Source organism: Anopheles funestus, chromosome 2RL (genome assembly GCF_943734845.2).
Source record: "Anopheles funestus chromosome 2RL, idAnoFuneDA-416_04, whole genome shotgun sequence".
Lineage (NCBI taxonomy): Eukaryota > Metazoa > Arthropoda > Insecta > Diptera > Culicidae > Anopheles > Anopheles funestus.
The window spans coordinates 94,577,168-94,599,270 of NC_064598.1; the positions used below are offsets into that span (position 1 = coordinate 94,577,168).

General features: G+C 39.2%; 4 protein-coding genes across 5 annotated transcripts; all 4 read left to right on the forward strand.

The window, feature by feature from the left end:
- The first annotated feature begins 569 nt into the window (after positions 1 to 569).
- Positions 570 to 3,803, forward strand: LOC125762837 (uncharacterized). 2 transcript variants are annotated; one of them, XM_049425363.1, is made up of 6 exons: positions 570 to 1,459; positions 1,582 to 1,790; positions 2,142 to 2,277; positions 2,378 to 2,640; positions 2,744 to 2,876; positions 2,990 to 3,803. In XM_049425363.1, exons 1-6 carry the CDS (start codon positions 1,408 to 1,410, stop codon positions 3,091 to 3,093), a joined length of 897 nt encoding a protein of 298 aa, XP_049281320.1. In that variant the 5' UTR covers positions 570 to 1,407; the 3' UTR covers positions 3,094 to 3,803. The 2 variants fall into 2 exon arrangements, with proteins under 2 accessions (XP_049281320.1, XP_049281319.1); XM_049425362.1 differs by having other exon boundaries at positions 579 to 1,459; positions 2,987 to 3,803.
- Positions 3,804 to 10,051: 6,248 nt separating this feature from the next.
- Positions 10,052 to 13,095, forward strand: LOC125762834 (uncharacterized). The gene has a single exon (XM_049425358.1). The coding sequence runs from the start codon at positions 11,726 to 11,728 to the stop codon at positions 12,962 to 12,964; it is 1,239 nt and encodes a 412-aa protein (XP_049281315.1). The 5' UTR covers positions 10,052 to 11,725; the 3' UTR covers positions 12,965 to 13,095.
- A 104-nt stretch (positions 13,096 to 13,199) lies between these two features.
- LOC125762830 (uncharacterized) lies at positions 13,200 to 15,256 on the forward strand. Its single transcript, XM_049425355.1, has one exon. It carries the CDS (start codon positions 13,856 to 13,858, stop codon positions 15,125 to 15,127), a length of 1,272 nt encoding a protein of 423 aa, XP_049281312.1. The 5' UTR covers positions 13,200 to 13,855; the 3' UTR covers positions 15,128 to 15,256.
- Positions 15,257 to 17,778: 2,522 nt separating this feature from the next.
- LOC125762832 (uncharacterized) lies at positions 17,779 to 19,888 on the forward strand. Its single transcript, XM_049425357.1, has one exon. The coding sequence runs from the start codon at positions 18,608 to 18,610 to the stop codon at positions 19,862 to 19,864; it is 1,257 nt and encodes a 418-aa protein (XP_049281314.1). The 5' UTR covers positions 17,779 to 18,607; the 3' UTR covers positions 19,865 to 19,888.
- Positions 19,889 to 22,103: the final 2,215 nt, after the last annotated feature.

Here is a 22,103-nt window from a genome sequence, read left to right on the forward strand (position 1 = left end):
AGTACGCAGCCTGGCAGGAAGAATGTTAACCTCAGAATAGCAAGAACTCAGCTTATTTGGACGTACTGCTCTGTGTGGTAGTAAGTACTTATAGCGAAATAATTAAGTCGCTCCATTCCTGATTAGAGGAATAAGGTTGTATGATTGAGATAATAAGACCATTACTTAAAAATTCTCCAATATTTCTGCAAATTCTTGTAATTCTTCAAAATGAATTGCTGGTAGGGCTCAGCCAAAATTTTCCAAAGCCAAAAATTCGCGTAAACTCTCTTCAAAATGTATTAAATGTGGCTTGATGCACTTTTTTGTGTGGGTATTTTCCACTGTTTACCATGAACTGTGATGACGTCCGGTAGACGCTGTGTTATGCGTTAACCGATGCAAATATCAAACTCCACAACGGAGTAGTACCACAGCAGTTGCAGTACCAACCACACGAGGGCGCTGCCACACGTGTTAACCCGAAATGTTCGGCATCAGTTAACGTACATACGTACGGCTGCGCGCATGTCCGTCCGAAATCTGGCGATATCTCTCGTTGGCAAACTTGCTCTCCCGAATGTTCCGATGCTGTCGTCACCGAATGACCGCGGGCGGCAATGAATAGCTATGCTCTTTTAACATTTGCCTTCAGTTGGCAAAGATCGTGCTAAGCGGGCAAATATGCTCCACCGGACGCTCGGCAGGTCGCAGGCCGAACTGTGTAGGATGTGTGCTTGGTTGGTGTGTGCTAAACGGGACAGTGTCGATACCGAGTAGGTGTCGAGTTTTGCATTTCTTTAGTCAAAATTACAAAAGCCTCGATCTTCCGCGCTGGATTACGGAGTAAGCGGAAGCTGGTCGGTTTGTGGGATATGGTGCGATGTTTGCAAATTTGCCGATGCCGAACACAAGATTAATCACCGTGCATGAAACGTCCCGCAACACCGGCACAGGAAGCGCCAACACAGACGCGTACCGTGTTCATAAAAATAGATCCTTCGAGTCGTTGCGTTTGTGCGCGCAGTGAATTTGTGTTCCTATCCGGTGACCTAGAGGCGGGATAATTACGTGAATATACGATGGATACGAATTACTGAGTGTGCAAAGCAAGTGAGTGTGAGAGAGAGAGAGGGAAAGAATAAGACGCAAACCGAAAACTAAGTGAAAGCGGGAAAAAAGGAAAAGTGGGTACGGTGGGTGACAAAAAATATATATATATATAAATGTGTCATCTAATGGCAAATGCTAATAACTTCGCCACATTCAAATGCGTCTTCGTCTCGAGTGGTAGTGAAACGGTCACCCAGAACTCCACGAAACATGCACCATTGGCCGTGCAGAAGCATGCATAAGCAAGCGACGTGCTCGTGACGGCATGAGCATTGGCATCAGACACGTTTCTTCCAACTGGATACTTCGAAAAGGATGCATAAAATGTGGTGTTGGTTAACAGTGTTTCATCTATTCGTCCTTTATGGTACGTAGTTACGCGAAGAATGGGTGAATTGCCGGTTGGCACGGCAATACGGGGGAAATAGGGAGAGGGAGAGCGGTGAAGAAGTCGGGGCAAATGATAAGCAAAAATTTGTTTACGTGCAGATTTCGTTCACTGTATCACGTTGACCGAGGTACGAGTTCCCAAACATACGATCCGAGGCCACGCCGTCAAGCTCGAGTGCCACTATGATATGGAAGGTGAGGCCCTGTATTCAGTGAAGTGGTACAAGGATGGGCGTGAGTTTTATCGCTTCGTGCCAAGAGACGATCCTCCGGGAAGTGTTTTCCCCCAACCAGGCATAGCCGTAGATGTAAGTATTGTCTAACAATTATTCGCTGAACCCAAAACCGATGTCTGAAGTTGTCTGAGAATTCAATAAGGACATTCAAGAATTGGAGTTCAATAAGGACATTCAGTTTTGGAGCAGAAGTATTACGTGCTCTGAAGGGTGTTTTCCAGGTTTTAGATTTATCAAAATTCTAATCAAGAATTGATCGTAGATTTACGTAGAATATTTCAATATTCATGTCATTACACTGATACGTTAAGGAGCTAAACATATGTCGAAACCACAAGCAATGTCTAGCATCTGTCCTCGTCTATTTTTTCAACAACTGCTTTCTTTTATCTTTGGCTTTATTGCTCAACAACAACCTTCCAGTTAGCAAACTCAACAAGCGAACAAGTGATTCTAGATCCACTAGATTTATCCTCCAGCGGGAAGTACAGATGTGAGGTATCTGCCGAGGCTCCCTCATTTCAAACCGTCTCCGATCATGGAGAAATGATGGTTGTGGGTAAGTAACGGATCTTCCGTATAGGAGAGCAGCTAACGCAGATGCTATAATGTTTTGCTTTTGTATCTTCTGTAACACATTCTTCCATTACATCGGTCAGTATTGCCTGACCAAGATCCGTACATCAACGGTGGTAGGCCACGCTACCAGATAGGTGATCCGGTCAATGTAAATTGTACCTCTGGTCGCTCCAAACCGGCAGTCCATCTAACGTGGTACATCAACGGTGAACCCGCCGAACCAGCGCTGGTAAAGAGGTACGAGCCACATATAACGGGAGTCGACAAACTGGAAACATCCGTACTGGGACTCGGGTTTCGGGTCAAACCGAAACATTTTAAGCACGGCGATATGAAGTTGAAGGTAAGGTATAATAGATAAGCGGATTTCGCTATTTGTTGTTGTGCTGTGCGACAAGTTTTTGAACATTGTTTGCTTCTTATGTTTCCTAACCTCCCCATCCCAGTGCCTCGCTACTATCTCGACCGTGTACTGGAAGAGCAACGAGGAAAGTGTTGAAGGTGAAAAATTGCAGAAAGCACCTACGCTGGAATCCAGACGGGCCGGATCGCCTGATTCGCGGGCAGACCGAGTGCAAGGTAAGGCTCATCTTAGTAATATGTTGCTTGCTCCAATATATATAATAACACAGTATCTTTCATGTTTTTCTCTTCTCTTCTGCACCAATTGTTGTAAACTACCATCGTAGCAGCTGCATCGAGCAATTGGGCGACAGAAAGCGCTGAACGACTGTCGGCAGCCAAATTAGTAACTTCTGTTTTGATTCTGTTAGCAAGTTATCGTTACACTAGTTAAAAGGTCAACGTTAGGTAGGAAGTGAGAATATTAAGAAGGGAAAGAACGAATGACATGCATCTCTCAACTGTTATCCTTCTTTTCCAAAGAAAAAAACCGTACTTGGTTATGTTTGTTTTCGGTCAATTAGCGATATCGGGTCGTGCATGCAATTAAGTGTGGTTGGTCTAACGATGCGGCCGACTGTGCGGGGGAAGTGAATAGGCCACTCTTAAGAACATATCAACAATATCAATGTCAAGTATATTCATCATATCAACAAGCACGACTGCAAATCGTTTTTCCTCGAACGCTCATTTGTTCGAGCAAAAGCCAAAGCAAAAAAGAATTAAAAAAAAATCCCCCAAACAGCAGAAACCCAAAACAAACGAACGATACCAAAAGAAGAGACAAAAAAAAGAAAAGCAAAACAACCCCGATTTGTAAAGATATCAGAGCGGACATGGCGCAGACTGTAAATATTTGTCATAGTTTTAACTCAAACTAACAAATCTAACTAAATCATCTCCTGCAACAAAAAAACGGTCAGCAACCATTTGCCAGGAATGCCAGCACGCGGTACGCTTTCGGGCGTGTGAGTCATCGGTCCGAATGGCATGGTGGCCGCTTCACTGCTGGGAAGGAACTATTGCAAAAATTCGTTTTATCAATTACACACGCGGTATGAGATGGAAAAGGAATGAATAAAGTATCAAATTGTTTCAAAAATAGTTCCCATTCTGCTGTCTACTCTTCTGCTCCTGTTCGAAGTTTATCCGAAATCGGTTGTAAGTAGTAATACGAGTTTGGTTTTAATTTCTTCAATACGTGTGTCCAGCATTCGAACACTTTCACCCGTTGTAGGGATCCCTTTTTTGGAGTCTTTCTTTCGTTAAATTCACTTTGCACAACAATTCATACAAATCCAATCAACGTACCTAAGCGCCTTTTATTTCTCTAAACAGCTAAGCGGAATGTTCCACCCCTATTTCGACAACAAGTCACGATGAGAGGTAAAAGCACTTCACAGAAATGAAGCGTTGTTCGGCATTGGTTTTCAGCATGAAATATACACCGACCAGTACCCTTACAGCTTTGGTGCTTTCGTCGTTCGTTGAAATAGACGCGACCGATGGAAAACACTTAAGCAGGGCCGTTTCCTGCGCTACTCGCCCGAAGGTATAACTATTAATAAAATTACAGAAAAGAATTTTTCTCCAGCCGATATTTGAGACTGCAGGAATTCGTTTTTTTCTTGTAAGATTTTTGTTGTTGTTGGTAGCCGTCCTCGCGTTTCGCTGGAAACTGTCGTTGCAAAATAATGGTATAAAGCCAGATCCTGTCGCCGAGGGTGCCGATATGGATGGGCTTTATACAGAAGGAGGAAGACAGCGAAAGAGGGTAAGGAAAAAAAGGCGAATCAAAAAAAAAAAATAATAATGAAAAGGCAATCTAAGATTATTTCCTGTGCTTTTGCTGGATGAACAAAACACGGCACAAAGTACCACCAACGGCTGAAGAGCTATTTATCGAAAGCCCGAAGAAATCGAACACCGTTGCTGAAATAATTGAAGCCATTGGGTTGGACGATGTTTTTTTTCTTCCTTTTTTTGAAATTGCTTCATTGCTCCTACACATTTGCTCGAGTGTACCACTATACACATCACACAAAAAAAAATCCCACACTGCCGTCTATGTTGCGCTTGTTCTCCAATTTCGCGCTATAACAGTATGATATCCATTCATTTCATTATCGTTCTATTTAGCCACTGCTGCTGCTACTACTCGAAAGCGACGAACCGGCTACCGTAGGAGAAAGTTTTCGTCCCATCCATTTTCATCCGATGGTGAAGCATTTTCTTTTTGTTTTTTTTTCTCTCTCTCTCTCTCTCTCTCGCTCGCTTTACCTGCTTGTGTGCATAGCGCCACAGTATGATATTACACAACACTTGAAATGAAAATGGATACTCATTCGGAGTTAAATGGACAAGCAGTTAGCAGTGTTCGCCTTGCACACGAACTGGATGTTCCAATCTCTCAAATCCCGAAAGCTTTGAGGGAGCCCTCAAACGAAAACTAAGACGAAAAAGATGTACTAGAGAAGTTGAATTCTACATCAGCACACCCGAACTACACGCCGGACACCCCCCCCTTCCCTCCAAGGCACGATTAATAGGCAGTGAAAATGGTCTTTCGTTGAGAACCGCTGGTGCTGACGTTAAGTAAAGAGCTTTCTGTCTATCTTTATATTTCTCTCACTATTTTTTTTTGTTCACCTCCCCCCTCCCGTGGATGAGTGATGCTGGGTGTGGGAAAATTGGAAAATGGCGGTAGTCGGTAGGGAAGAAAATTTTTTACTTCTCTCTCAACCGAAATTATTACTTCGAAACTCTTAAATCGATGTACCGCATCAACAGCACGGATCTGTTGGATCAGCCTTGTAGAAGGATGTATTTAGTAAATAGAAAAGGTCAAAATCCAATCCCCGGCATGATGTGCGTACTGACCGATGGTATCAATTAATTCTACCAACCCAGTAGTCAACCACAAGCGCTGAAGTTTAATTTGTTTTAGGTTGGGAGCAGACATTCCAACCTTGATGTCCATTTTCCACGCGGTGTAGCGAAGCCACAAAGTTTACAGCACATCGCCTGAGAGCAGAATGAAAATGGACGGTATGCAATTAATGAAGAATCATCAATGTTCTTGGTAAGTTTGTTTTGTTTCGATTCGTTTGGTACAATTCCATTAAATATGGGATGAAACTATGGCGGAAGTAAAATTTTAGAAAGCTCACATGAAGTTTCAAAATTGTTTTTTACTAAACAATGTACCTTGAATGTCACAAAATCAAAGAGTTCTAGCACTGCCTTTCTTTTGAACAAGCGTTGACAACATTTTTGTGCGAAACATATTCTTTTAGCCCAGTTTTCATTACCCAAAACCCAATGATCAAATAATGTAATTATGTTTGTATTTTTCTTATTCATCTTGCGGAAGATTTCGTTTGATGTTATGAAGGATAAAACGATTTCTGACATTTTTTTCTAGATTTCAAATAAGGAAAAAAATGTCATACACGTGCGCGTGTGTTTTTTGTCCCCTCCTATTACTTTTTTCATGTCAATCACTCATCTGCTCCACTTTTCACTTAACCCTATTGTCAATGACCGCCTACCTGGGTAAGTTTTGCACTTTTATTTTTTAATATCTTTTGATAGGAAAGTCGTACAGACTTGAAATTTTTAAAATGCCTAGAAAAACATGTTTTTCTCCATTTCGTACAAAAAGAAAAATTTTAAAATTATTTTTACCATTTTTTAAATATTTTTTTCGATTGATACCCCTTATATCTACGACCGCCTACCCGGGTAGGCCATACGATTTATATGGGGTTTGCATTTTTTTCGGATTCTAAAGCGTATATCTTTTGATCTGCTCGTCGTATTTGCATGAAACTTTCAATATAGATGGGATTTTTAGTTGTCCAACTAAAATCATTTAGCTGATAATTTAAAAAATTCTGGTTTCTAGTTTTTTCACATTTTTACAAATTTTTCTCCGTATATCTATGACCGCCTGACCGGGTAGGCCATGGGATTTATATGGGAGTTTTTATTTTTTCGGAAGTTTTCTGGGATAACCTTCAGCCGAGATACCTCAGGAAGAACCAAACATAAAGGAAATTGCTATTTATGTCAAAAACCCTGCTTGTTCTTCGCGTTCTGAATTTAACACATATTTCTCCAAATGTAACTAATTTGAAATATTTGCACTTAGTGTTAGTAATATGATAACATTTGAGGTTTATAATAGCTACGTGGAAAGCTTTTAATTATAGAAAAAGGATTTATTTTCTTTTTAATAACGCAGAGTCGCGAAAATAATACACAAAAATTAAATATGATTAAAGATGATTAATTGACTACAATTAACCCCGAAAAACTAAATATATATGCTTTATACATGATTTAGAATCCGAAAACTGAAAAATCCCATACAAATCGTATGGTCTACCCGGGTAGGCGGTAGTAGATATACGGAAAATTTTTTGTAAAAAATGTAAAATACACAAAACCAAAATTTTTAAAATTCTCAGCTAAATGATTTTAGTTGGAAAACTAAAAAACCCATCTTTCTTGAAAGTTTCATGCAAATACGACGAGTAGATCAAAAGATATACGCTTCAGAATTCAAAAAAACGAAAACTCCCATACAAATCGTATGGCCTACCCGGGTAGGCGGTCGTAGAACAACGTGTATTTTTTTGGTCGTAGACACTACGGTTAAGCACGTCGTTTGGGAAGCGTATTTGTTGCTGCTGTTGTTACTTCACATCATCGAAAGATTACATCCCACACACGCCAAGCAAATGTTATCCAAGTGATTATAATTTAAATAATTACTCAGAAATTTCATGTCTTTTTCATGTCGTCGGCAAAAACCGATAAGCCTGGTTAAACCATGGCTGGCACCCTCCCCCGCCCCGGTTGGGTGCGGTTGATTTGGATAAGTAAAACAAGGAAGAAACATTTACCATTTTCTCATCTTCCGTTAATCGGTTTACGTTTCAAGTCGGCATAACTTTGGCCGTTAATCACGGTTCTCCGAAACTGTTCACGAATCACCCTTCCCAACAAAAAAAAAAAATCTTATTTGACAGCTTTAATGCTTGGTAGTCACGCAACTTTGAACGCTTTTCCTTTTTGGTCGTTTTCCCTTTTCTCAGCGTAAGGGAAACACTTACGGAAAAAGCGAAAAAAAAACTTTGAGAAACACTGGAATTCATATGCTGGATGCTCCCCAAAAACCGTGCTGGGGGTACTACTGTTTCAATTTTGCTGCATTGGAGCAAAGGCTAAAAACGCACGAAACAGCAAAACAAAAAATATTAATAAACGCACATCGCTCAAACATTTCGTTGAAGAAGGATACGTACGTTTTGCCTACATCTCAGTCCCATCTCGATTGGTGGTGGCTCATCGGAAAAACTGTGTCCGTAGTACGTAAGCAACCTGCATCAATATTTGTACAAACTTCAAGCGATATTTGCCTTCGTCGACACTACTACTTAACGCTTCATTGCAAATTATATTTCGCTAATTTTGTACCTTCTTAGAATGCGAACAAGAAATAGCCAAAAAGGGTGGAGGGGGGGGGGGGGGAGAAATAATTTCTCCGTTTGAAATATGGAAACGTTTCATGCTGACACATGGGGTTTTTTACCATTCTATTCGAGCTCGGTTTTATGCCGCAGCAGCTTTCATATTTCGCTGACAAACATTACGAAGGGTATAATTCAACACGATCGTCTGTGGTGCCGGGCTTTACCTGTGGCGGCGCTGTTTGAATGCCACATCCTTTCTCCGAACCGTGTGCATATTTGCTTATGGAAGAATGTTTTCGTGTGTAATTAAGAACCTTTTTGGCCCGGCCGAAGCATGAGCGTGGCAAGCTGGCTGCTGGTTTCTCGTTGTAACCTTCCATGGTAAACATTGGATAAATGTTAGACAACGTCTGCATGTAATGGTTGGTTCACTCGAGTGTAGCATAAGCGTTGGATAACCCTTAGCGTAGGGTCCACTTTGGACAACATTCTTGAATCAGCTTAATGATTGGCTTACGTGAAATCGTTGATTATCGAACGAAAATCGATATAATAATCATTAAATATGCACTCGAAAGGCTACACGTGCCGAAAAGGAAGCATCGCGTTCAGATCGATAGACAGTGAACAACGGTGGATGTAGGACAAAAAAAACTGCAAAATTTGAACACCAACCAAATGCATCGGGTTAGTAGCTTAGCAGTAAAAATGTCAAAATTTATGTTACGATTAGAATGAAACGGCAGAACATCAATAGGACCGGGTAGCAGCTGATCTTGTGAAGGATAATGGTAAGTCACAACGGTCGATAAAAAAAGACCTTCTCAAAGTGTTTGGAGTCAGCATGAGTTTTCCGCAAGTGGCGAACTGCCAAATTGTGGCAAAACGTCCCCGTCAGTGTAACGGGCAGTGAAAAGATATTCATTTTTGTTCGTGTGTTTGCATCGAATCTTGTACGTCGAAGTGTATTAAGGAGACGAAAAAGATTTTGTAGGTCTATGAAGGTTACAGGAAATTCTGTTCTAATTTGTAGTTTGGATAAAAAGGGTTTACAAGTATGAACAGTTCTTATTAAAAACAAGGCGAGAATATTAAATTTGAAACTTTCAAAAATTTGACAAATTTCACCTTCATTATAACGAACTGAATGGGTCCTATATTAGTAGTCTGCATGAAATGATTATCAATAATCTTTATAAATGGAATGGATTTTAAAATGATTTGCTTTCATTAAATTCAAAATTTAAAATAAAAATTAAATTCGTTTTAAATAAAAAGAGTTTGTTTGGAAAAAAAACGATTAGAAATAATATTCACTTCCAAAAACTTACCGTTTTCAGTCGTTGGACATAGTTGAATGTAGAAAGAACCGTCACCTGAAATTTAAAAAAAATGTATATCAGTGTCCAAAAAGTAAAAAACCGATCGTTTCGACATCTTAGTCCTTCTCTAGGCTCGTCACACACTATGTCAGTTCGTAAGCAGTGCAGATGTTTTCCACCAAACTTTTATGACATTTTTCCTCGTGGGGTATCAAAATTTAAAACCTGCAAATGAATAGAACCTGGAAGAATCATTCACCGGCTGCACAGGTAAACTCGTAACGATCGTTTATCTTGATGATGATTTATGATGCCAACGCAAAGTAGGTGGCTAAAACTATGCAAAGTGTGATTTCGGGCATAACATACCCCGGCATCCCGTAAACAACCCATGCTGAGCCAGCACAACCGATGTTGTGTGTTTCATTTCGCTCATAAATCATTCACCATATCATATGTTGGTGACAAATAAGAATCATTTTTCAACTAGTGTTCTCGGTTCCCTTCAAACCGATGGGTTTCTGGTCAGCTTCCGGTCATTGTTCGGTGCCTGGGATCAGCGTAAGTGTATTCGGCCGTGTGCAAAGAATGAAGCATCCGAAAGCGAGAATCTCAAGACCGAAACGGTGCGTTTCAGATGTGCTGCCGATGGTCCACATTCGATGAGCTGTTATGCCATTTTTACGGACGACGTATACCCTTGCTGGCTAACCTAACGCGTTGGCCCTTTTTTGTTTGGCCCGCAAACTGCGCCAAACCACAGAATTGTGAAATAAACGAACGAAACGAAAAGAAAAAGACATGAACGAATTGGTAAATGGCATCGCCCAACGGTGATCTACATGTTTTTTTCCATCTCTCACTCTCTCTCTCTCTCTCTCTTCCCCTCTATCTGTCTCATCTTTGTCCCCATGAACGGTAAGTTCCTTTTTCCTTCATTCAACCGAATCTGCACACAAGGTTCTTCCAGCGCATAACCCATTCAATTTATCGTTATTGTTATTGCCATCCCCCAAATTATGGAGCATAATCGATGCCGAACGAATCGACAGTGGTACATCATCGAGGTAAATGGTTGTGGAATCTTTCTGCATGTTAGAACGTGAGCCAAGCCGCCTGAAATGCAGGAACTAGTGCAAAAACCGAAACGACATGACCGCTCTACGCTTGGTTCCATTCGACGATACGTGAAAGAAAAATTGAGTTTAAGACCCAAACACATTTTCCTCGTCCTGCTTTAACTCATCCGGATGAGAATTCCCCAAAATTGTTGCATTGTCGTTCAAATTTAACCCGGCTGATCTAGGTTTCCTTTCGATATTCCAACCAATCATTTTCTAACGTAAGTACGTAACAGATAAGCCATATAATTATCACCCTATGGTGTTGAAATTGCACTTCAAATGTTAGTACTGGCGCGAAGAAAACAGCAGAGGAAACGTTCACGATTAAAGACCGAATGCGCCCAACAATCGGTGTAAAATCAACTCATGACAAAGGATGACGACTGTCGATAAAGTGCACCACTTAAAGTCAGGAAATTGAAGGGTATAAATTTCTGATTTTCATGAATAATAAAAATTCATACAGAATCCTTGTTTGTCCAATGTCATTGATCATTTAAACTTGATAGAAACTCATTTTTTATTGAAAATTCACTCTGTAAAATTAAGACTATTAACAATCAATCAACATATTTCACATTCAGCAGAGCATAAGAACAAGGTTAGAAGTTTTGTGCGGACAGTCACTATGAAGCTATGCAAGACAAAACTCAAGAACAATATTATCTTGCAGTTGTTTGAAATTGTAGTGCAAGTGTCGCTATGCGCTTCAGGAAGAATTCCACTTTTCAATGCAAGTTTCTACTCCGAGGCATTGCTCGAGCTTCATCGACAGTTGTGTCCTGCAGAACAATTTCGGAACCTCGTAATACTACGGCTTAGTGATGAAAGACTTTTCGATACCGTATTACCAGCTATTATGAGTGATCAGACGCACACCAATACCATATTGGATCGAGCGACGCAATATTATTCTTATGCTAATAATCAACGCTACTGTAACTTCATCCCAATTGATAATTTAGTACAACTCGGAGTAAGAATTGCTGGGTCTTTGCTGTAAAACTGCAACAAACTTCATCCATCGTAACTTCTTCAATTTTCAGGGTGCACATTATGTACAACACAACATTCGAACGATATTCTTCTACCCGAAATGGATGTACGACATATTTCACCAAGATCCGAATTCAACGATTGCTAAAGCTTTCCAGAATGGTTACGAAGTGGTTTACGATCTAGACAACACGATGGAAATTTTCCATTGGAATCGTTACTCGCATGAAACGATCACGATCGACCATCGCAACATTTTCATACCGGACGAGATGCGTGATTTGCATGGCTTTGAAATAGAAATGTACGCATTGGAGTACGCGAGCAAAGTAATGACTTTCGACGCATACCTTTTGGAGCAGATTTGTATGAAGATCAACGCAACTCCAGTGCCGACGGAAATTAATTCACCACGCATATCAGTAAGTGTTCTGGTCAGCATAAAAATTCCTAACGCACAAGAGGTAGTAACTGGTGCAGGAACCGTTTTTTGGGCAGTAAACGTCCCCCGAGCCAAGCCCAAGTCAATCATGTCGGTACTGATCGATCCATTCGATATGTATACATGGATCACATACTTCGTATTAGTTCTTGCAATGGCCATTAGTCTTAGTTTGTTTGGAACGCTTCTCGGAAGGCATCATTTCTTGGAGATAGTTCTAGAGCTGATCATGATTTCTATTGCGGGTCCATCCAGGACATATGGAGGATCGTTTGAGAATCGGATCATCACTATATTCTGTCTAATGGGCATAGTGATCGTTTCGTCTTATCAATCGCTTGTTATATCCTTTATGTCATTTGTGCGTTATCATCCCGAGATCAACACGTTGGCAGAAATAGAAGAACGATGCGTTTTTGATGACAAGGACGCATCATTTTTCAACTTTAAGACATACGCTAATGATTCATATGGTGATAGAGATGAGCAATGTTTTTTTGAAATAGGACGAGATAATGAACAACGTACTATATTGATAGCCTCCAAACTTACGTTAGGCAGGCGCTTGTTTGGCGTCGATGACTACACACGTTACAGAGTCCAACATTATCGCTACGCCAGTACTAAGTTTTTCGAATACCAACTGTGTTACTTTATTAATCCACGTCTACGAGAAGTATTTAAGTTTTATATACATGCAATATTCGAGTCAGGTATCTATGATCATTACTACAACAACAAATCACAACCCGCGTGGCTCTACAAGCAAGATACCTTTGTTGATCGCGTGGTGAAGGTAGGTGATCTTACATTACTTTGGTATGCATACGCGGTTGGAACCTTACTGAGTGTTATATGCTATGTAGTAGAGACAGTGGTTCATAAGGTATTTGAGGAGTGATCGATTCGAAAACAATCTTCGTCTTTTAAACGGTTTTGTATCGTGTTGTACGATAATAAAAGCAAATAAATTTCTACCTGAAAGGTTTTTTTCATCTAACGAATGGATCACATTCTGTGTCATGATAATAAAATTGAATAATGTATTCATCGCATATTAAAACTAGTATAGTGCCTATAGGGCACTATCAAAGAATTACTTACCATTGGGCAGCAAAGATATAACCGTGAAAAATTACGACATTTATTAGACAAACGTTACACTAAACCATCTGCTGAATAAATAATACCTCAAAAGGAAAAAATTGTAAGCAATATCATGCAACATGAAAAAAAACATTCCTTACTAAAGCCTGATGACCTACAAACAGTTACAGTGTTCGTTTATGCTTCTCGAGTTTGCGTTGCAAAGTACAACGATGTTCAAAGGATGTATCCCGTATTTGTTCGGTTTTTTGATGCTGCTGATTCATTCGGTTTTCATAAAAGTGTCAGAATGTTCTTTGGATCCTCTCCCACAGTTCAACACAAGTTTCTACGTCAAGACATTCCTCGAGCTTCATCGGCAATTGTGTCCTGTAAAACAATTCCGAAACCTTGTAATAATACAGCTTAGTGATGAACGTCTTTTCGAAACTATTTTCCCCGGCATCATAAGTGATCTGACGTGCACCAAAGGTATAACCGATTTCGAAACGCTTTATTTAACATTTGCCAACAACCCTTACACCTGTAACTTCATCCCCCTCGATAGTTTAGTAGATTTTGAGGTTAGAGGTATTCTACCGTTGCAGGAAGACAGGAACAACGCTAAACCATAATATTCGTTATTTTTCAGGGTGCCCATGAAGTGCAATATAGCATTCGAACGATTTTCTTCTACCCGAAATGGATGTACGAAACATTTCACGAATACCCGAATTCATCCATTGCTGCAGCTTTTCGGCGAGGTTACGAAGTGGTTTACGATCTAGACAACACAATCGAAATCTATCATAGGAATCGTTTCTCGCATAAAACGCTTACGTTTGATCCTCACAATATTATCGTGCCAGACGATAGTCGTGACTTGCATGGATTTGAAATTGAACTATACTTAATGAAACATCATAGCAAAGTAATGACCTTCGACATATACCTTTTCGAGCACATTTGCCGTAAGATAAACGCAACTATTGTTATCACAGACCGTAACCCCAAAAGTATGTCTGTTATGCCTCTAATAGGTATAAATAGTCAGTTTGTAAGAGGCCTAGTACCGGGTGTGGGAACAGTGTTTAGGGCGGTAAATGTCCCTCGAGCCAAGCCTAAGTCAATCGTATCCATACTGATCGATCCATTCGATATGTATACGTGGATAACATACTTGATATTAGTTGTTACAATGGCCATTACCATGACCGTGTTTGGAGAGTTTCTTGGAAGGCGTCATTTTGTGGAGATAGTTCTAGAGTTGATCATGATTTCTCTCGCAGGTCCTTCAAGAACATATGGAGGAACGTTCGAGAATCGGATCATCACTATATTCTGTCTTATGGGCATAGTGCTCATATCGTCCTATCAATCACTCGTGATATCCTTTATGTCATATGTGCGCTATCATCCAGAGATCGACACACTGGCTGAAATAGAAGAACGATGCCTCTTTATGGATGACAAGGACGCACGATTCTTCAACTTCAAGACATACCCTAACGGCTCTTTTCCCGGGTTTGATCAAGTATGTTCATTTGAATTAGGACGTGACAACGAACAACGAACCTTGATGATAGCCTCACAATTTCCATATGACAGGCGCTTATTTTCATCAGAAGACTACATATATTACAGAGTTCAAAAGAAACGCTACGCAAAAACAAAGTTTTTCGAATACCAACTGTGTTACGTTATTCATCCACATCTACGTAAATTGTTTAAATTCTACATTCAGGCAACATTCGAATCAGGTATCTATGATCATTATTATAACAACAAATCATTACCCAATTGGCGCTTTATCCATGACACCTTTGTTGATCGAGTGGTGAAAGTCGGTGATCTGATATTGCTTTGGTATGCATATGCGTGTGGAATACTACTGAGTGTTGTTTGTTTCGTAATAGAAACAGTTATTCATAAAGAGCTCGAAGAATTATCGAATCGAGAAGAAATGCTAGGTTTTTAAAGGAACGAAATTGCAGCATCTTTTAGGTAGAATGTTCTTAGTCGAGTGTTAAAAATGACTCTGTATATCTATTGGATCTATAACCTTCTATATTTCATTTTTTCTGGATATTGTTTTAGAAGATAGCTACTGGGTTGCTCATGCTAAATTACGGCATTTATTCTGTGTAGTAATGAATGGAAAATAAAAAATGAAATGAATAATTATAAAAAAGAATGTTATGCTTTGCAATTTCACTAAATATATCAATCCTAACTATCAGAGGATTTACTCGTGGGAACTAACACTGGCCCAATGGTAACGTATTTTAAATCTTTCTTAACAATATACTTCCGATAAAGACAAGTTTTCTACAACTATTTTTTAAGCTACAAGCAGCTGTAAATTATCTTTTACAGACTACTATTGCAACTCCAGAAATGACTTTTAGTTGAACTTGTCATGCGACACGGAACAGCGGTGCTTGCTTCAACAAAGCTACGAGTGTATAAAGCTATTGAAAACAACATGATGCTAAAATGCTGCTGATTCCGTCACACATTAGTCATTTATTCAGGCTGAATAATGTATTCACTGCATATAACGGAAGACAGACACTAATACTACTCAAGCGAACAAATTTTGATGCATTTATACGCAACTGGAAATCACAGCCAATATAGGAAATGGATAAAAATCACTCAACCGATCTATTATTCAATATTAATAGCGAAAAACTTTCAATAATTTGATGAGACTAGCAAAATTTAACCCTCTAACCCCCTTAAAATTAAGATCTGTAGACAATGTTTTTGTTTCGAACCAGTTTGCTTACAAATCTAAAACAATGTTCAGCAGTCGTATATCTTTTCGTTTCAGAGTTGTTATTCTTTTGATTTCCTTGATTTTGGTACAAGTGTCTGTATGTTCTTTGGATCCTCTTCCGCAGTTCAATACAAGCTTCTACGTCGAAGCGTTTCTCAAGCTTCATCGACAATTGTGTCCTGTAGAACAGTTTCGAAATCTCGTAGTGCTGCGACTGAGTGATGAAAGCGTTTTCAATAGTATACTTCCAACTATTATGAGCGATCCAACATACACCATAACTATGTCCGACCAATCAAAGCAATATTTCACATATGCTGATGATAGCCAATATTGCAACTTCGTACCACTCAATAACTTGGAAGATTTTCAGGTAAAAGCTATTCCAGCATTGCTGTAAGAGAGCAATACACTTTATCCAAAATCTATCATCTTGTTTTTAGGGTGCGCATTACATAAAAGAGAGCATTCGAATGATTTTCTTCTACCCGAAATGGATGTACGAAACATTTCACGAAGATCCGAATTCAACGATTGCTGAAGCTTTCCGGAAAGGTTACGAAATGGTTTACGATCTAGACAACACGATGGAGATTTTGCATTGGAATCGTTTCTCGCATCAAATGATCACGATTGATCCACACAGCATTGTCGTACCGGACGAGATGCGTGATTTGCATGGCTTCGAGATTGAAGTTTATATACCGGAAAACCACAGTAAAGTAATGACCTTTGATGGATACCTTTTCGAGCAGATCGCGAAAAAGATCAACGCAACTGCTGTCGTCACGGAAGTTTATTCAGAACGTATATCGGTGATGCCAGTAGTAGGCATATATAAAGTGAACATAACTTGGATAACATCAGGGGTGGGAACGATATTTTGGGCAGTAAATGTCCCTCGAGCTAAACCCAAGTCAATCGTGTCGATACTGATTGATCCATTCGATATGTATACATGGATCACATAGTTCATATTAGTTCTTACGATGGCCATTATCCTCGTCCTTTTTGGAGAGATCCTCGGAAGACATCGTTTTGTGGAGATAGTTCTAGAGTTGATCATGATTTCTCTCGCAGGTCCTTCAAGAACGTATGGGGGATCATTTGAGAATCGGATTATCACTATATTCTGTCTTATGGGCATAGTGCTCATATCGTCCTATCAATCACTCGTGATATCCTTTATGTCATACGTGCGCTATCATCCCGAGATTGACACGCTAGCTGACATAGAAGAGCGATGCCTTTTCAAGGATGACAAGGACGCACGGTTCTTCAACTTCCAGACATACCCCAAGGGCTCCTTTCCCGGTTCCAATCTAGTATGTTCATTTCAAATGGGAAGAGATAATGAACAACAAACCCTACTGATATATTCAACTCTTGATGTAGACGGGCGCTCATCTTCGTCGGAAGACTACACGCGTTTCCAATTCAAAAATTATCGTCATGCGAAAACTAAATTTTTCGAATACCAACTGTGCTACATAATTCGAGCTCAATTAAGAAAAGTATTTAAGTTCTACATTCAAGCAGTTTTCGAATCAGGTATCTATGATCATTACTACAACAACAAATCACAACCCGCTTGGCTCTATAAGCAAGATACCTTTGTTGATCGAGTGGTAAAGGTAGGAGATCTTACATTACTTTGGTATGCATATGCGTGTGGAATACTACTGAGTGTTGTATGTTTCGTAATAGAAACAGTTATTCAAAAGGAGTTTGAAGGATTTTTGTTTAAAAAATAGTTCAATATCCGTGCAACTAAACTCATTCAAACGTTCAAGAATCGTTTAAGAACTCTAATAAAAACATGTCATTGTGCAGTAACTACTTGGAAGTAACTACCAAAACAAACATATTTTATGGTATGTTTGTTTGTTTTGGTGGTATTTTCATAAGTAAAATTTGATAAATATTGATAAATTTTCTTGAAAGATGGAAATGCTGTAAAATAGAACCAATGCGAATAGTGACGGGTGAAGTAGCTCTTTTAAATGAACGAATTTTTTAATGATTGTTGTGCTAAATGGCGTGAGCTTGAAAATATTATGCACTCAATAGATATCCATCACAAAATCAAACCACTGATGAATACATAATGAAATAATAAAGCGAACACCTCTGCATGATTTCGAAAGAATCTGCTACAAAAGCGTGAAGCTCTGTAAATATTACTACTCTCTTAAATCAGTTCGATTGAGATGTTCAGTGGTTGTATATCTCTGTTCCGTGTTGTTACACTTCTATTTAGTTTAGTTCAAGTGTCAGTATGTTCTTTGAATCCTCTTCCAAAGATCAACACAAGCTTTTACGTCGAGGCATTGCTGGAGCTTCATCGGCAATTGTGTCCTGTAGAACAATTTCCAAATCTCGTAGTGTTACGGCTTAGCAATGAAAGTTTGTTTTATACAATATTACCTGCTATTATGAGTGATCAGACGTATACCAAAACTACGTCAGATCAAGCAACGCAATATTTTACATATGCTGATAACTACTACAGCTGTAATTTCATTCCAGTTAATGATGTTATTGATTTCGATGTAAGAACTGTTGCTCAATTGTAGAATATCAGTAATATTCTCAACGCATATCTTATCCTACTGATTTCAGGGTGCGCATAAAATAGAAGACAACATTCGAACTATTTTCTTCTACCCGAAATGGATGTACAAAACATTTCACAAAGATCCGACTTCTTCGATTGCTGAAGCTTTCCAGAGGGGATACGAAGTGGTTTACGATCTCGACAACAAGATGGAAATCTTACATTGGAACAATTTCTCTCGTCAAACAATTACGATCGATCCTCACAATATTATCGTACCGGACGAGATGCGCGACTTACATGGGTATAAGTTAAATTTGTATTTAATGGGTTACATGCGCAAGACAATGACCTTCGATAAATATTTCTTGGAACAAATCGCAGAAAAGGTTAATGCTACTGCTGTTCCAACAGATGTTGCTTCACATGGGATAACTATTATACCACTACTGGGGGGGTTTCGTATTGATGGAACTGAGACGTTGCCTGGATTGGGAACTACTTTTTGGGCATTAGCCGTCCCCCGAGCTAAACCCAAGTCAGTCGTGTCCATACTGATTGATCCTTTCGATATGTATACATGGATCACATACTTCATATTAGTTCTTACAATGGCCATTCAACTAGTCTTTTTTGGAGAGTTTCTTGGAAGGCGTCATTTTGTGGAGATAGTTCTTGAATTGATCATGATTTCTATTGCGGGTCCATCCAGGACATATGGAGGATCGTTCGAGAATCGGATCATCACTATGTTCTGTCTAATGGGTATAGTTCTCATATCATCCTATCAATCACTTGTCATATCCTTCATGTCATTTGTGCGCTATCATCCAGAGATCAACACGTTGGCAGAGATAGAAGAACGATGTCTTTTTGTGGATAACAACGATGCACGATTGTTTAACTTCAAAACGTTTCCTAATGGCACTTTTCCCGGATTCGATCAAGTATGCACATTTGAAATAGGACGTGATAATGTACAACGAACCTTGATGTTATTTTCAAACTATGAACATGATAGACGTTTGTTTTTCAATGAAGACGCGATGCGGTATAAAGTTAAAAATTTTCGTTATGCCAATACCAAATTTTTTGAACAACAGCTATTATACTATGTATCACCACGTGCGCTACAACTATTTAAGTTTCATTTTCAGGCCATTTTTGAATCAGGTATCTATGATCATTATTATAACAACAAATCATTAACCGTTTCTTACTATGCTCAGGATACCTTTGTTGATCGCGTGGTGAAGGTAGGTGATCTGACATTGCTTTGGTATGCATATGCGGGTGGAACCTTACTGAGTGTTGCATGTTTCGTAATAGAACAATTTATTCACAACAAGTTTGAAGGATTATCGGCAGAAAAATAAATCAAGAACTCAGAAACAAACCTGAATAAGTTTATGTGTTTCGTCCACCACCATTTGGTTTAATGAAACGTGTGCCAAAGCACTGTGTCGTAGAACAATGTTTTTATTCACAGAAAAAATGGCTTTTACTCCGAGTTCTGGTATGACTTTTACTTTCAATTTTCGTTACTTTTGTTAACTCATAAAGTTATTATTCATAAAGAAATTTACCAACTAGGATAATATTGATTTAACTCAAGTTGTACCATTAAGCATTATGTACTACCCGTTACTGTGTATGAAGAAATAATAAAGCGTAATATTTCAATGTATATTTCAGGAGATGAAAAAGAAAAACTCAAAACGTACCAACAAATATACTTGCAATATTCTTGAATCATTGAAAAAGTCAACATTGTACTCCTTATTTATAATATTCATAAAAAAAATAATTTACTCGCCGCATAAAGCACAACAGGCAACAATGTCCCACCAATAAGAGAGAAAAACCCAACAGATGACTATCTAAAAAGCAAACTTATGAATAGATAATAACACAAGAGTGAAAAACAATCAGCATTGTGATGCGACATCAAGAAATTACCTCTGCAATTGCGTGAAACTTTATAAACTGTACATTTGTCAAAAATCAGCTTGCTTACGATGTTCAGCGGTCGTATATCTTTTCGTTTCGAAGTTGTTATTATTTTATTTTCCTTGCTGTTGGTACAAGTGTCTGTAGGTGCATTGAATCCTCTTCCACAGTTCAATATAAGCTTCTACGCAGAGGTATTCCTAGAGCTTCATCGACAATTGTGTCCTGTAGAACAGTTTCGAAATCTCGTAGTGTTAAGGCTAAGTGATGAACGTCTGTTTGAAACAATATTGCCCACTATCATGAGTGATTCAACGTACACGAAAACTATAACAGATCAGGCGACGCAATACTATAACCATGCCGATGATGAAGTTGGCTGTAACTTCATTCCGGTCAGCAACTTAATAGAGTTCAAAGTAAAAGCTGCTGGATGATTGCAAGGGATAATCATGATATTCATTAATAGTATCTTCTGATTATTTTTACAGAGTGCGCATCGAGTAAGTGAGAACATTCGGACGATTTTCTTCTACCCAAAATGGATGTACGAAATATTTCACAAAAATCCAAACGCAACCATTGCTGAAGCTTTTCGGAAAGGTTACGAAGTGGTTTACGATCTACACAACACGACGGAAATCTACCATTGGAATTGGTTCTCCCGCGAAACGAATCAGATTGATCCTCATAACATAATTGTAAAGGATGACACTCGTGACATGCATAAGTTTGAGGTTGAAATGTATTTACCGGAATATCAAAGCAAAGCACTTACCTTTGACGCATATCTTCTGGAGCAGATTTGCCGTAAGATAAACGCAACCGCTGTCGTGACGGATAACTTTTCAAAACGTATAGTAATGATGCCACTGGTAAGCATGCGCAACAGTTACATAAGCGGGCTAGTGCCTGGTGTTGGAACCATCTATTGGGCTGTAAAAGTCCCTCGAGCCAAGCCTAAGTCAATCATGTGGATACTGATCGATCCTTTCGATAGGTATACATGGATCACATACTTCGTATTAGTTCTTGCAATGGCCATTAGTCTTAGTTTGTTTGGAACGCTTCTCGGAAGGCATCATTTCGTGGAGATAGTTCTAGAGTTGATCATGATTTCTCTTGCGGGTCCATCCAGGACATATGGAGGATCGTTTGAGAATCGGATTATTACTATATTCTGTCTAATGGGCATAGTGATCGTTTCGTCTTATCAATCCCTTGTCATATCGTTTATGTCATTTGTGCGCTATCATCCAGAGATCAACACGTTGCGGGATATAGAAGAACGATGCCATTTTAAGGATGACAAAGACGCACAGTTCTTCAACTTCAAGATATATCCGAATGGCACTTTTCCCGGTTTGGACCACTTATGTTCATTTGAATTTGGGCGAGATAACGAACAACGATCCTGGGCAATAGCGTCAAAAATTAAATTTGACAGGATTGCTTATACTACCGAAGATTACATGAGTTACAAAGTTCATAATTTTCGTCATGCGAAGACTAAATTTTTTGAATATCAGCTCCAGTACATTATGAACGCACGTTTCCACAAAGTATTCAAGTTCTACATTCAGGCTATATTCGAATCAGGTATCTATGATCATTACTACAACAACAAATCACAACTCACCTGGCTCTACAGTCAAGATACCTTTG